The sequence below is a fragment of the Mus caroli genome, unplaced genomic scaffold (assembly GCF_978045245.1).
Source record: "Mus caroli unplaced genomic scaffold, Mus_caroli_1 scaffold_13, whole genome shotgun sequence".
Lineage (NCBI taxonomy): Eukaryota > Metazoa > Chordata > Mammalia > Rodentia > Muridae > Mus > Mus caroli.
This window is the reverse complement of record NW_028227268.1, coordinates 49,729,926-49,743,885: the sequence shown is the minus strand read 5'-3', so window position 1 is coordinate 49,743,885 and position 13,960 is coordinate 49,729,926. Positions and strand designations below refer to the sequence as shown.

The 13,960-nt window shown below is 45.2% G+C and overlaps 1 protein-coding gene across 2 annotated transcripts in view; it reads left to right on the top strand.

Moving 5' to 3' along the window:
* Shpk (sedoheptulokinase) overlaps window positions 1-13,960 on the top strand; it is a 33,239-nt gene that overhangs the window by 3,520 nt on the left and 15,759 nt on the right. For both annotated transcript variants that reach the window (XM_021177976.3, XM_021177975.3), the window contains exons 2-5: window positions 801-942; window positions 10,813-10,996; window positions 11,571-11,723; window positions 12,482-12,657. In XM_021177976.3, the coding sequence (XP_021033635.1) occupies window positions 801-942; window positions 10,813-10,996; window positions 11,571-11,723; window positions 12,482-12,657 (655 nt within the window). The remainder of the gene's footprint in view (window positions 1-800; window positions 943-10,812; window positions 10,997-11,570; window positions 11,724-12,481; window positions 12,658-13,960) is intronic.

The window sequence follows — 13,960 nt, the reverse complement described above, 5'->3', positions numbered from 1 at the left end:
TGTCCCACTCCCCTCCTTGTCCCCCATAAAGACCAACCTACAAGGGCACTAGACCTGCCTTCTATCTCACTTGAAAGCTCGCCCTCAGGCTCAGTAGGGAAGACTGAGCAATGTAGCCCTCATGCAGAAACTTCTCTTTCTCGGTAATTAATCTCCATCCTTTGGGTTCGTTTGAGTTCCGAAGAGACTCATCTTACCAGCTAACTTCTCCTCCTCCATTATCATGTAGAACTTTCCAACTTCTCCACATTCCCTATTCTTCCTTCCTTCCTCCAATGAGTGGTAATATAAACTCCAGTGGGTCCTCGTCACCTCTGCTTCTCTCCACACTGTGATCTACTTCTTTATTTTTGTCCTCTTGCTTCTTAATAAATCTATTTGCATTTTCTCCTATTGAATCTGTGTGCAGTCATTCATTCCAGCCCACCAGGAATGGAGGGGAGGGAGGGGAATTTCATCTGCCACCGAACTGCCAGATACTTCCCTCTGTCTCCAGCCCTACCCTTCCAAATTCCTTGTTTGGAGACCCTCTGCTTATTTCTCCTATTGACGGTGGAATAGGCTTTTCTCAGCAGAGCTTGATATGTCAGCTGAACTGTCCAATGCTGTGCTTCCTCCCTTGTGTGGGGGAATGGGCCTTTGTTGGACAAGTCTCAGGCCAGCCCAGCTGGAGCTAGCTAGACCCTTCAGGTCCATATTTTGGGAATGATTCTTCTCTCTAAGAGATCCCTGGAGGCCTTCCCTCATTGGTTTCTGTCTGTTTGTCTGCCCATGTCCACCCTGTCCTGTTCTGTTTCTAGGGGCGGGAGCAGGATGTGACTAGAATCATCCAAGCCCTAAATGAATGCCTTGACGCCCTTCCCCGGCAGCAGCTCCGGAGAGTCGGGGGCATAGGAGTGTCGGGACAGATGCATGGCATCCTATTTTGGAAAGCAGGCCAAGGTATGCTGGGTGTGGGTAATGATCTCATGCTGTGGTCACTTGACAAGAACAGGGCTTGAAAGGGCTTTTGGACCAGGGTCAGGTTGTCCTGGCATGGGTATAGTGCCTTGCTCCTCAGAACAGCATATCATAGGCTGTCACCTGCATTTTGTGTATATTTTGTCTGGGTCAAATGTGTGATGAAGACTCAAACTGTCTGCTTGTGTATCCTTGTATGTTACTTGTGGACGTCAGAGGAGAAAGTGAGTTTGAATTTTCCTCAGGATTTAGTAGAGAGGATTTCCCATAGCTATCTTTTGATTGTGTCAGGGTCAACAGGATTAGCTGTAACTGGACAAGATACCAGTGGAAACTGGATTCGAGCATTAAAAAAAATATATATATATAATTTAATTTATTATGTTCATGTGGTGTGTGTGTGAGTGTGTGTGTATGTGTGTTCTTTTCTACTGTAGGTCTAGGGATGGAATGCAGGTGGTAAGTCTTGTCTATTACTTTTAGCTGTTCAGCCATCTTGTTGCCCTTGTGTATAGTTTTTAGTTATTTGTTTATTTATTTTTTAGTTTTTAGATTTGGTCTCATAGAGCTCAGGTTGGTCTTGAACTCATTATGTAGCTAACACTAGTCTCGACCACCTGATCCTCTTGCCTGTACTTCTAACTACCTAGGATGGTCCTTGGAAACCTTTTGTGGTTTCTAGGGATTCGACCTGGCAAGTACTCTTATCACTGAACTGTGCCCTAATTCCTTTTTTTTTTTTTAAATTTTTATTTTGAGATAGTGACTAGATAAATTGCCTAGGCTGGCCTTGAACTCACAATCGCTTAGGCAGGCTGAAAAAAAAAAGACCTTCCTGTCTCAACCTCCTAAGTAGCTGGAATTACAGGTCTGTGCTAGCAGCCACAGCTGGGTAGAGTTTCTAATCTTTACATAATTTCACATAATTCTAGTTGCTATCACTTTAACAGGCAAAACATTATTATTAATTATTATTATTATTATTTTCTTGTTACTTGGTCCTGGGGATAGGACCCAAGGCCTCATGCATGCTAAGCATGTACCCACAAAGCATCCCTTCATCTGTCATCTGAGGGAAGCCTGTGACAGTGCAAAGGTGGTGACCCATTCTGTGTGACCCTGTGGAGGAGTCCGTGCCAGGCAAGAGCACTTCAGGTGCCAGGTGTCAGGCTACAGATGTTTCCTGCATGACCTCACCTGTCTTTCTCAACAGCTTTATGATGCGATGCGTGTGACTGCCAGCACTGTGCAGATGGGGAACAGGAAGTTCAGAGAGGTTAGAATAACATGCTCGGGCCACACAGCAGCAATCCAGGGCCTTCCCATTTCTCACACCGAGCTTTGAAAGACCAGAACCACAGGAGAGCAGTGTTTAGGGAAGGGAGAGACTTCCCAACTAAATGTCCACAGAAGGAATGGGCCTTACAGCAACTCGTCAACTCCTTGAGTTGCTTGGCATTACTTTTAAAAAAAAAAATGATAGAAAATATCATATAGATATAAACTAGAAAGGATAGTTATATTATATTATAAAACTATCACTCAGCCTCAGAAATAGTACCCATTTGAGTGCAGATGGGTGTCATTTATTTATTATTTATTTATTGAGGTGGAGTCTTTGCACCCCCCCCCCCCCAGACTCGTGGCACTGCACCTGGCCGAGCGTAGACACTACAAGCAGAGAAGTGGCTACCTGGGTTGATGGCTGAGGTGGTTAGAAGGAGGGGATGCTGGATTCATTCTGCCTGGGACTCAGCAACTCAGGTTCCCTGGGCTATGTGAGTGGTGACCCACCTTGTCTAGTGATGTCTAGCCTTGTCCCTTCTACAGGGCTGGGTATCTAGGAAGCCCCTCCCTCCCCTGTCTGCCGGTTGTCAGGTCCTTTCAGACAAGCTGACTGCTTGGCTCCAAGCACCAGCAGGAGGGGAATGAGGGCGCCAGAGCGACCTCTCCTAGGGAGTCTAGGTTGTAAAAGCTTTTTCAGTGCTCTAATTCTTCATTAACAAGAATAAATGTCCTTTTAATACTAAAACCCTTCCTAAAGGGGAGAGCAGAGATCTAATGATTGTGGTCTGGTCATCTCTGCCTTCTTTTCTCGTGTCTTCTGGACTCGGTACCAACCACACAAACCATCAGCCACATCACTGGAAGTGCTGCTTAAAATTTCACGGAGCCAGCCTGCTGCCTTCTTGTTTGGCTTGTGCTTCTGGGAAGGAGGAAGCGTGTTTACTGCTGCTGATTCCTGTTGATGGAGTCCAGCAAAGTCAGCTTTGGGACCAAGTTGTGCCATTTTTAATGGTGGCCATAATTCAGGTTGGTTTTAGTACCTACCACATGCAGGTCCTGTACTGTCCCCCTGGGAGACATAGCAGTTGAGTGTAGAAACCCGTCCCTTCCACCACACGGCCAGCATGGTCAGACGTCTGCAGAGGGCTAAGTGCTTCAGTGAGGACACAGGCAGTCTAGTGGGAGGACTGCGAGCGATAAGCATTTCTGCAAGGCCTGTGGTTAGACCTGTTTTCAGAGTCCACTTTCAGGCTCAGTAAAAGAGGGAGAGAAAGAGGGACCATAAAACAAAGCTAAAAGGCAAGCCACAGGTGGGATAAGAATATCTGCTAATGTAGAGTAGGCGAAGGACAGACGACCAGCAAAAGAAAGTCAGAGGGACTAAGGGTTCTGACCAACAAGGGTCCCTGCAAGAGGAGCTACTGAGGAGACGATACTCAGTGTCACCTGCAATTAGGAGAATGCAGATGTCAACAACCATAAGACATCGTTTTACACCCACTGGGCTGAGAGAAACCAGAAGGCATGGGAATATCAAGAGTTGTCTAAGGGGCGGGAAACTGGTGTATTAGAAATGTCGCTGCCGGTATTGAACTGGTGTAAATTCGCAGAGCTGTTTTGGAGAGCAGCTTGGCAAGGCCCGTTTAAAAAAAAATGTGGCTGCTGTGTCTCAGACATTGTACTTCTTGGAACAGGTCCAGGAGAAGTTTTGGAGGAGGCATTGTCACCGCCCTTCACTGCAACTTTGTTTATGATGGTAAAAATGTGACATTCACCTGGGTGGGGGGAGAACCTCATTACACGCAGTCTGGCCCATGCTGTGGGATGACATTTGGTTATTAGAATAAGGCACATTCAAGCGTACTGACACACAGAGAACTCAAAGCATGTTATTGGGCAGCGACAGATACAGTAGAGTATTCTTGTTTAGACAGATACACCCAGGCCAACTCCACAAAACAAAACCTGTTGTGTGAGTGTCAACAATAGACAGTGAGAATACAGTGATAAGAAGGGGGGGATGGGCAAGGAGGACCTTTGCCCTGCCTGTAATATTTGAAGATTTTTTTTAAAAAAAAAATTGAGAATATGCTTATTTATTATGTCATTAAAAGCTCAAAAATAGAACAGCTCTCTACCAAAGAGAAGGAAGAAGAAAGGAGGGATGGGGAGAGGAGGGACCCAGTGGGTCAGATTCTAGGAACAGGCTTCTTATTCTTAGATTTACACTCCTGATTCTACCAAACTGATCATCGGGCCCGTGAAGCTGGGCAAAATTTAAAAGCATCCTGCTTCATTTTTTTCTTATGTGGGGATAACAATCACAGAATCAATTCTCAGCACCCATAGAGCTGCTCACAGTGGTCTGTAATCCCAGTCCCAGTGTGATCTTGTGCCCTCTTCTGGCATGCACAGGTACTGCATGCATGTGGTGCACAGATAACACAGGTAGACGAAACATCCATACTCACTAAAATAATTACCACATAGAGTAAGTGAATTACTATCTTTAAAGTGTGTCACTCTATGGCACATTATAAGCATTCCATTTTTGTTTTATAATAAAATTACAATTCAAACAACGTAAAGATGGGATCAAAAGAGTTTTGGAGACAGATGAAGGGGTTGAGGTAAGAAGCCCACATTTAGATTCAGGAGGCAGTGCAGCTGTGGGAAGGCTATCAGTGGAGAAACGGCCCATTCCTGTCCCCACCTCGAAGGGACACATAACACCAGGCAGATGTTGTAGGTCCCAGATGCCCCAGTTTCCACCTGTACTCTCCATTTGCTGGGCTGCATGTCAGGAATACTGACAGACAGATTGACTGACCAGGTCCCTTTAGAATCTTTGCTATCTCATTGTTTCCTCTATCTGCAACATGTGTCCCCAGCTATTTTTTTTTTTTAATGAGAATGGCTGGCAGGTTTTTTTTTTTTAAATAAAAGATGTATTTATTTTATTTATATGGGTGCTCTGTAGCTGTCTTCAGATACACCAGAAGCAGGCACCACATCCCACTGCAGATGGCTGTGAGCCACCATGTGGTTGCTGGGATTTGAACTCAGGACCTTTGGAAGAGCAGTCAGTGCTCTTAACCGCTGAGCTATCTCTCTAGTCACCCCCATCTATTTTTTTTTAAAGAATTATTTATTTATGTATTTTATGTATGTTAGTGCTCTGTCTGCATGTACATCTGCATGCCAGAAGAGAGATCATCAGGTCCTTTTATAGATAGTTGTGACTCACCATGTGGTTGCTGGGAATTGAACTAATGACCTTTGGAAGAGCAGCCAGAGCTCTTAACTGCTGAGCAGTCTCTTCTGCACCCCCTGACCCGCCACAATCTCTTCTTGAGAACACACTATCAATGACCTAAAGATCTCCCACTAGGTTCCATCTCTTAAAGCTTCTATCACCTCTCAACAGTATGAGATGAAACCAAGCCTTTAGTACACGAACTTTGGGAGACATCCTAGCCCCAACTCTATGTGCTCTTAATGTATCCTCTCATTTAATGTAGACAGTGTCACACAGACTGACCACACATGGGATTCCACCCAGAATCTCACCTTTAATCCTTTCGAGAACCCGTCATAAAAGTGTCACAAACACTAGGATCCAGAAGTGCAGCGTTCTAAGTGCTTTCTAGTTCTGAATTTCCAAATGGTTGTCACCAAGATACTGAGCTAACACTACCTTTGTTCCCATGATTGGTTTCAGAGGTATCATAAGAGGGGGAAAACCCACAAAATGGGAGAACACTGTGACAAACCTTGGGGTAATGTGGACTCATTTGATCTGTTGTGAATGTATGTGGTAGTTTGGTCTGGGTAAGAGACAGCCAGCCAGGGGAATTCTGGCTTCCTCAGGCCACCACAGTCCCATAGGAACATGGGTGTCTCCAGGGATCAAGGAAGGTGTTAGAGAAAAGGAGTTGTCCTCATCCAGCTCCAGAGTTGGTGACTTAGCATCTAAGGGTTCATTTACCAGCATTTGATCTTGGGGGCCAGGTGGGAAGCCCTGGCATGAGGAGACAATTTGTGTGGCACGGATAGATTGCCTATAGATCCACCCAGGATCCATGCATCCTTCCTTTGTACTTTAGGGCAAGACCTGCCCCACAGATGTTCCTGGGCGGAGTAACCAGTGTTGCTGAGCTCACAGACTAGGATAACAGACACGTGAAAAAGTTTTCCTCAAGGAAAATATTGTACTGGGTTAATCTGATTGTATAAGACAGAACTCTTAGACTAGGAGACACTAAGAATTTAAAATTAGTTCCATATTAGCCGGGTATAGTGGTGCATGCTGGTAATCCTAGCACTCAAGAGGATCAGGCAGGAAGGTGGTGTGGTAGAGGCCAGCCTGGGTAACATAGTGAGACCCAGTCTACAAAATGTAATTTGGCACCCTAGGTGAGGGTTAACATTGCTGTGGTGAAGCACCTTAGCCAAAGCAATCTGGGGAGAAAAGGGTTTATTTGGCTTAAGCATCCTCATCACAGTTATCAGCAAAGGAAGTCAGGACAGGAACTCAAACAGCAGGTTTCTGGAGGCAGGAGCTGATGCATGGGCCATGGAAGGGTGATGCTTACTGGCTTGCTCCTTGTGGTTTGCTCAGTCTGCTTTTTTATAGACCCCAGGACCATCAGCCCAGGAATGACCCTATCCACAACAGGCTGGGCCCTTTCCAATCAATCACTAATTAAGAAAATGCCCTCCCTGCTCACCTACACCCTGATCTTATTGAAGCATTTTCTCAATTGAGGTTTCCTGCTCTCCACTGACTACAGTTTGTGTCAAGTTGCTGTAAACTAGCCAGCACATATACTAAACAGTATTAAAGGGAGATATGTCAGCAAGACACCACAAAGGAACATATAATAAGAATCAGGGCTGGGTAGTGGTGGTGCACGCCTTTAATCCCAATACTTGGGAGGCAGAGGCAGGCACATCTCTGTGAGTTCCAGGTCAACCTGATTTACAGAGCTTGTTCTAGAACAGCCAGGGCTACACAAGGAGACCTTGTCTCAAAAAGGCAAAATTAACGAAAAAGAACCACGAAAATTAGGTGTGAAAAGCACGGTAGGCGAAACAGAGAAATTAATAATAGAATGGATGAAACTTTAGAACAAATATCAGACTAAAAGGTCAGACTGAGATCTGTCATGGACCTGGTGAGATGGCTTGGTGGTTACAGGCTTCTGCTGCCAGGCCTGACAACCTGAGTTTGACCCCCAGAACCCACAGGGCAGAAGGAGAGAACCAACTTTGCAAGTTGTTCTATGATCTTCACACTCACTTTGGCATGCAGATGTACAGATGCATGTGCACCCGGGTTCACACCCACAAATAAATAAATACACAAGTAATTAAGACTGAAGACCTGTCAGAAGGAAGATTGAAAGAACAAATATCTATCAATCATCTATCTGCCTACCTATCCATCTACCATCTATTATCCATCTGTCCATCTGTCATTTATCCATTGACCCATCTTTTATCTATCTGTCTATCATGTATGTATGTATTATCTATCTTTTTGTGATTTATCTGTCTGTGATCTATTTGTTGTCTATTATTCATCTATCATCTATCTGTCTATCTATCTATCTATCTATCTATCTATCTATCTATCTATCTATCTATCTATCATCTAGCTATCTTCACTTATCTCTCATCTATCGCTCCATCTTTGTCTATGATCTATCTATCATCTATCTACCATCTATCTATCATCTATCTATCTATCTATCTATCTATCTATCTATCTATCTATCTATCATCTATCTATCTATCTATCTATCTATCTATCTATCTATCATCTATCTATCATCTATCTATCTATCTATCTATCTATCTATCATCTATCTATCTATCTATCTATCTATCTATCTATCTATCTATCTCTCATCTATCTCTCATCTATCTATCTATCTATCTATCTATCATCTATCTATCATCTATCTATCTATCTATCATCTATCATCTATCTATCTATCATCTATCTATCATCTATCGATCTATCATCTATCTATCTATCTATCTATCTATCTATCTATCAATCATCTATCTACTGTCTATCTTCTAACATCTCTTGGTCTGTCTGTTCAAGACAGACAGAGGACATAAACAGAAACACTCACATCTGAATAGTATGAGACCCAGAAAGAAATATGAAAGTGGAGAGGAGGAAATAGTTGAAGAAATAATAAAGAACTTCTCCTAATTGACAAAATAAGATGGAATACCCCAGACTGAAAGGGTGTGAGGAGTATGTACCAAACCCCACAGACAGTTCTGTTCCAGTGAACTTTTAAGGACTTCAAAGACAGAAAATTTAAAAGCTCACAAAGCCCCAAGTCAGATCCCACACAAAGAAAAAGGAGCCACTAGACCACAAGACTTTTTCATACAGCAGTACTCTCTGGAAAACAACATTGAGATCACCCCATTTCTGCATCACAAATTATCCCCAAATGTAGTGACCTGCAGACAGCCACCACTTAGTCACAGCTCATGATGCTCTGGCTTCAGCTGCCTGATTCTTGTGTGTGGTGTTGAAGGAGGATACTTGCTGATATCCATCTGTGTGTCTGTGTGTGTGTGTGTGTGTTGGGGGGGCAGACTCGCTCTAGATGGCCTTACTCTGTGCCTGCCTAGTACCTTGATGAGGAAGGCTGCAAGGCCAGCTCCCCTGTGAATGCCTGCTAGATGTCTACATGTGGCTTAAGCACTTTCTGGCACAGTGGCCGCAGGGTAGTTGGACTTTGTACTCAGAGGCTGGTTTCTCTGAGAGAGATGTGGGCTATAACCCTTTGTGTTTGTATGTGTGTGTTTGCATGTGTGGACACAGATGTGCACTGAGGCCACATTCTGACTGTGTGTGTGGTGGAATCTCTAGGAGTCTGTTGCCTCCTATCTCCATAGAGGCAGGGATTGAACTCAGGTCCTCGAGCTTGGTGGCCTGCTCCTGTATCCACTGAGTCATCTCACTGGCCCTCATTATTTGTTGAGATAAGATCTCTCATTGAACCTGAAGCTCACCCCCTTCCCTGGGCAAACCAGCTAGTGAGCCCCAGTGACCTAATCATCTCTGTTCACTAATGCTGGTATGATGGCCATGTCTAGTGTCCAAGTTATTGGGTGTTGTGGATTTGAAATTCAAGTTTTCTTGCTTGCACAGTAAGTGATCTTACACACTGAGCCATCTCTTCAGCCTTGCCCACAATACTTGTTATAACCTAGCCTTCATTGTCCCCATTTATGACACCCTCCATAGTCTATTGGTCACATAAGTCACCAGGTAAGCATACACCTAGGGGAATAAGATTTAGATACTGCCACTTAGCAGAAGATACAGCAAAGTATTTGTGGGAATCTACCACAGCTTCAATGTTTTTAAACATTGAAGGAAGGGAACTTTGAACTTAGACTGTTCCAGTGGATCAAGCTGTCATTCAACTGTGAGAGCATGAGGAACATTCTGAGTCACGAAGACCTGCAGATGCAGAAAGACCTGTGCTGCAAGCTGTTTTGGATAAAGTATTTAAGTCAGAGCACAGGGAATTCCATAGGATGTTAGAAGAGATGGATGAGATAAGCTTGGCCAGACCTCTTAAACAAACCCGTGACCTTGGGCTTGGGAATGGGGCTCAGCCATAGAACATGCGTTCAGTGTTCAACAGGCCCTGGGTGCCACCCGTAGTATAACAGCAGTCAGTTGGCACAGGACAAAAGGAAAGAGAAGATGTCTTGGTGATCATTCTGGTACCAACTCTTTTGTCATGAGGTTGGAAGGACACAAAGAGCAGGGGACTCTGAGAGTTTGTTAAACATCATCTCTTATGGGGGTGGATGGGTACAGTGTCAAGTTAGAAATGAATTTAATAAGCCAAACCAAAGAAGAAAATAGTCTGAGTATGCCTTTAATCCCAGTACTTGTGAAACAGAGGCAGGTGGATCTCTGTGAGTTTAAGGCTAACCTGGTCTATAGAGTGAGTTCCAGGATAGAAGACAGGGCTACAGAGAAATCCTGTCTTGAAAAACAAACAAACAAACAAACAAACAAAAAACAAAAACAAAAAAAAGAAAACCCAAAAAACCAAAAAAAACCCCAAGCCCCCCAAAACCAAAAACCAAAAAACAGAAAACAAACCCCTCAAAACCCAATCAAACCCCAAAACTCAAAAACAAACAAGCAAACAACCCCCAACCTCCAGAAAACCCAACCAATTAAACAAACAAACAAACAAACAAACAAAACAACCAACCAACCCAACCTTTCCCTACCTACACTCCCACTCCACCCCAGCTCCCACTTCCACACAAGAAGAATGAAAAAAGAAAGAGAGAAAGAAAAATCAGAACAGAGGCTTGACTCATGGAAGGAGTGAGTGGCTTGCCCAGGGTCCCTCAGCCACTCTGATATCAGAGCCATGTCTGAATGAAGCTGTCACAGAGTGGAGATGTCTGTGCTATAAACTCACAGGCCGAGGAGGTTCGAGGATATGCCTATACACACTCAGTACTGTTTCTCCATTTTTGTTAACTCCTTTGTTGCAGGCTGTGAATGGATGGAGGGAGGGCCTGCCTTTGTATTTGAGCCCAGAGCTGTGAGCCACTTGGTCACATGGCAGGATGGCCGTTGTAACAGTAGTTTCCTAGCTTCTCTGCCCAAGCCAGAATCCCATCTCAGCGTGGCCACAGGATTTGGCTGTGCAACCATCTTCTGGCTTTTGAAAAACAGGTATGACAATTGTTCTTTGAACCAGCATGTGATTTCTGGGGTGAGAAACAGCAGGGACCACATATGTAGCAAGTCAGCATCTCTCTACCTGCTGCCCTGGCCTCGAGTGTGGCCTGGTGCAAGGTGGAGTCACAAGGTTCAGATTTGGTCTGGAATGGTTCTGTTGGTGGAAGATCACCATTGGATATCTGCTTCTAAGCAGAATCGGGGATGGGGGTAGGGAGGGAGAGAGAAGGAGAGACAGAAAGGGCAAGTGACTTGTGAAGTTGAATTCACAGTGGAGTCAGGGTTACAGGGGACAAGGCCATGACTTTCTTTCCTGGGCATATCGCTTCTTCCCCCAAGTCTCCCACTTCAATGACTTAGGATAGCTTATCTACAGTGACTGGGGTAGCCTTTCCCAGGGACTCACAGTATTGAGGCTCAGTGTGTGGGGTTGTGGCTGTGTGCCACACGGTGTTCATACGGCTGCTGGGCCTGATAATGCTTAGTGCCCTCTGCTCACAGCTAAGTACAGCATGTGTCTCCATATCCTCATTAGATTAAACTGAATTGTTTTTGGTGTGACAAACAGCCCGGAGTTTCTGAAGTCCTATGATGTGGCTGGCACCATTCAAGACTATGTGGTTGCCATGCTGTGTGGCTTGCCAAGACCCCTGATGTCTGACCAGAACGCCGCTAGCTGGGGCTATTTTAACACCCAGAGCCAGAGCTGGAACTTGGACATGTGAGTATGACCATGTGGGTGGATCCAGATGGAGGGTGTGCCTGGAGGGAGGGCTTCAGTGGGGGCATGAAGCTTTTGCTGGTTATTGTGTTTTAAAGTAGAGTGGGCACCGAGCAAGTCTGTCTGTCAGAGGGATGCCTTTTAAGATCTTTCTACAGAAATGTTTGCCTTTGCAGGAGCAGAACTCCAGGGCCCTGTGAGCTCACTTCCTCCAGGGTCTCAATTTTGAGCCCTGAGGTACAGTTAAAAGCAGGTGGTAGTTCAGGTAAAGACCTTTCTGGTGTGTTTCATGCAGCCTTCACTAACCATGAGCAATGGATGCATCAGGTGTTCATATGGCTGCTGGGCCTGATATGGTTCGGAATGTGCTTACCAACGCTAGTGGTGCTGGGGCCCTGGTGTCCCCTTTGCAGAGGGTTTGTGGCCCCTTCAAACACAGGCATTGGAATGCCCTTGAAGCCTGACTCATCTCTAACCCACCCCATTCCCCTCTTGTAGTTATCGCTGTTTTCTGATGGCTGCTCTTGTCCCCTACTGGTTGTCCCACAACCCCACTTCATGGTGAATCTCAACTTTTTGTCCACTATCTACAAAACCCAAAACTCATGGCTTTAAAAACACCCAAGACATTTTCTGATAACGTTGCATTCTGTCCTCCCTTCTGCTGTGTGTAAACTGTAGCACTATGTTTCCAGGAACCGGTAAAAGCCTCATGACCAAACACCACGCGAACGCTAGGGCTCACTTTTGTTTTGCAGACTGGAAATGGCAGGCTTTCCTACCCACCTTCTCCCCGACATTGCAGAGCCAGGCAGCATGGCAGGCAGAACTTCTCACACATGGTTTGAAATCCCAAGGGGGACACAGGTGGGCATAGCCCTGGGTGACTTACAAGCCTCTGTCTATTCCTGCATGAGCCAAAGGACTGATGCAGGTAAGTTTGCCTTCCCTTCTCTCCTTAGACTCATGCTGGTGTTCGCTCTCTGCCAGCTCTGACTCAGGGTCTTTGACCCACAGTGTAGCCACAGGCTCAGCATCCTAAGGTATGGAGAAGGTGGAAACACCTTCATCCCTGACCACCTGGGCTTTACTCCTGCTAGGGCTAGGAGTGGGAGAAGGCTCTCTTTTTCTTTCTGTGTACTCCATGACCAAGAAATTAGAGATTAGCTAGCACCATGGCTCAGAGGCAGAGCACCTGCCCAGCATGCATGAGGCCTGGGTTCCCTTGTCAGAACTGAGGGGTGAGGCAAGAGGAGGGGTCTAGCGCTGTTGTGTACTTGTCAGTGAAAGGTGCATTTGATGCACTGCTATGGGCAGAACCCTTTCTGTCAGGACATGGTCTTCATTTGGTTTCTTTTTAAGAATCTACAAAAACCTAAGAACATGCTAGTGGGGTTGTAAAGTGGTATAGTCCTTTTGGAAAACAGTCTGTTGGTTCTAACACGTGAAATATGGAGTTATAGGACTGATGATTCCAGACCTAGAGACACAGCAAGAGAACTAGAAACATACATCCACACAAACACTCCAACCCCTTAGTTCATGCTGGCATTGTTCACTATAGCTGTAAGTGGAAGTGACCGGAATGGAGTGTGAAACTGTGGTCTATCTATACAGTTATCTGTACAGTTAAAAGAGATGGAAGTGTTGAATTCTACAATGTGAAGCGTGAAAAACAGGCACAAAGCCATATGTCACATGCTTCCGTTAATAGACGATGTCACAATGTCATGGCGTATCATGGAGAGAGGATGGTTGGTTGCCAGGAGCCATGGTGTGTGATTGTTACAGGCTGCATTTCCCTTTCTGAATGGTGGAAATGTTCTAAAATGGCTAGTGGTAAAGGCTGTTCCTAGGAGATGGGGAAAGGCCAACTTTTTCCTATTGTAGGGCCCTAACGCAGATCACTTCAGACACTGGATGCATCGAGTTTCCCTACTCACTAGCAAACAATGAACCAGGCAACAGCAGACACCAGCTGATTGTCCTCTCATTCAGTTCAACCCCGATGCCTTCTAGGTAAAGACAGCTTCAGATCCCACAGGTTGAGAGCTTAGGTCAAGAGAAGGTCTCCTGCCCCATCCCAGGCACACACCAGCATAAGGCTGTTTGGTCTGGGCTTCTGAACAACTGTCTGCAAGCTGAGATTCCCATACTCTCTCTATAGAGAGTTATATTAGCTGGTTTATAATAAAGGATATAGCGAAGGATGCACTTGAAGAGATGGATGTGGAGGG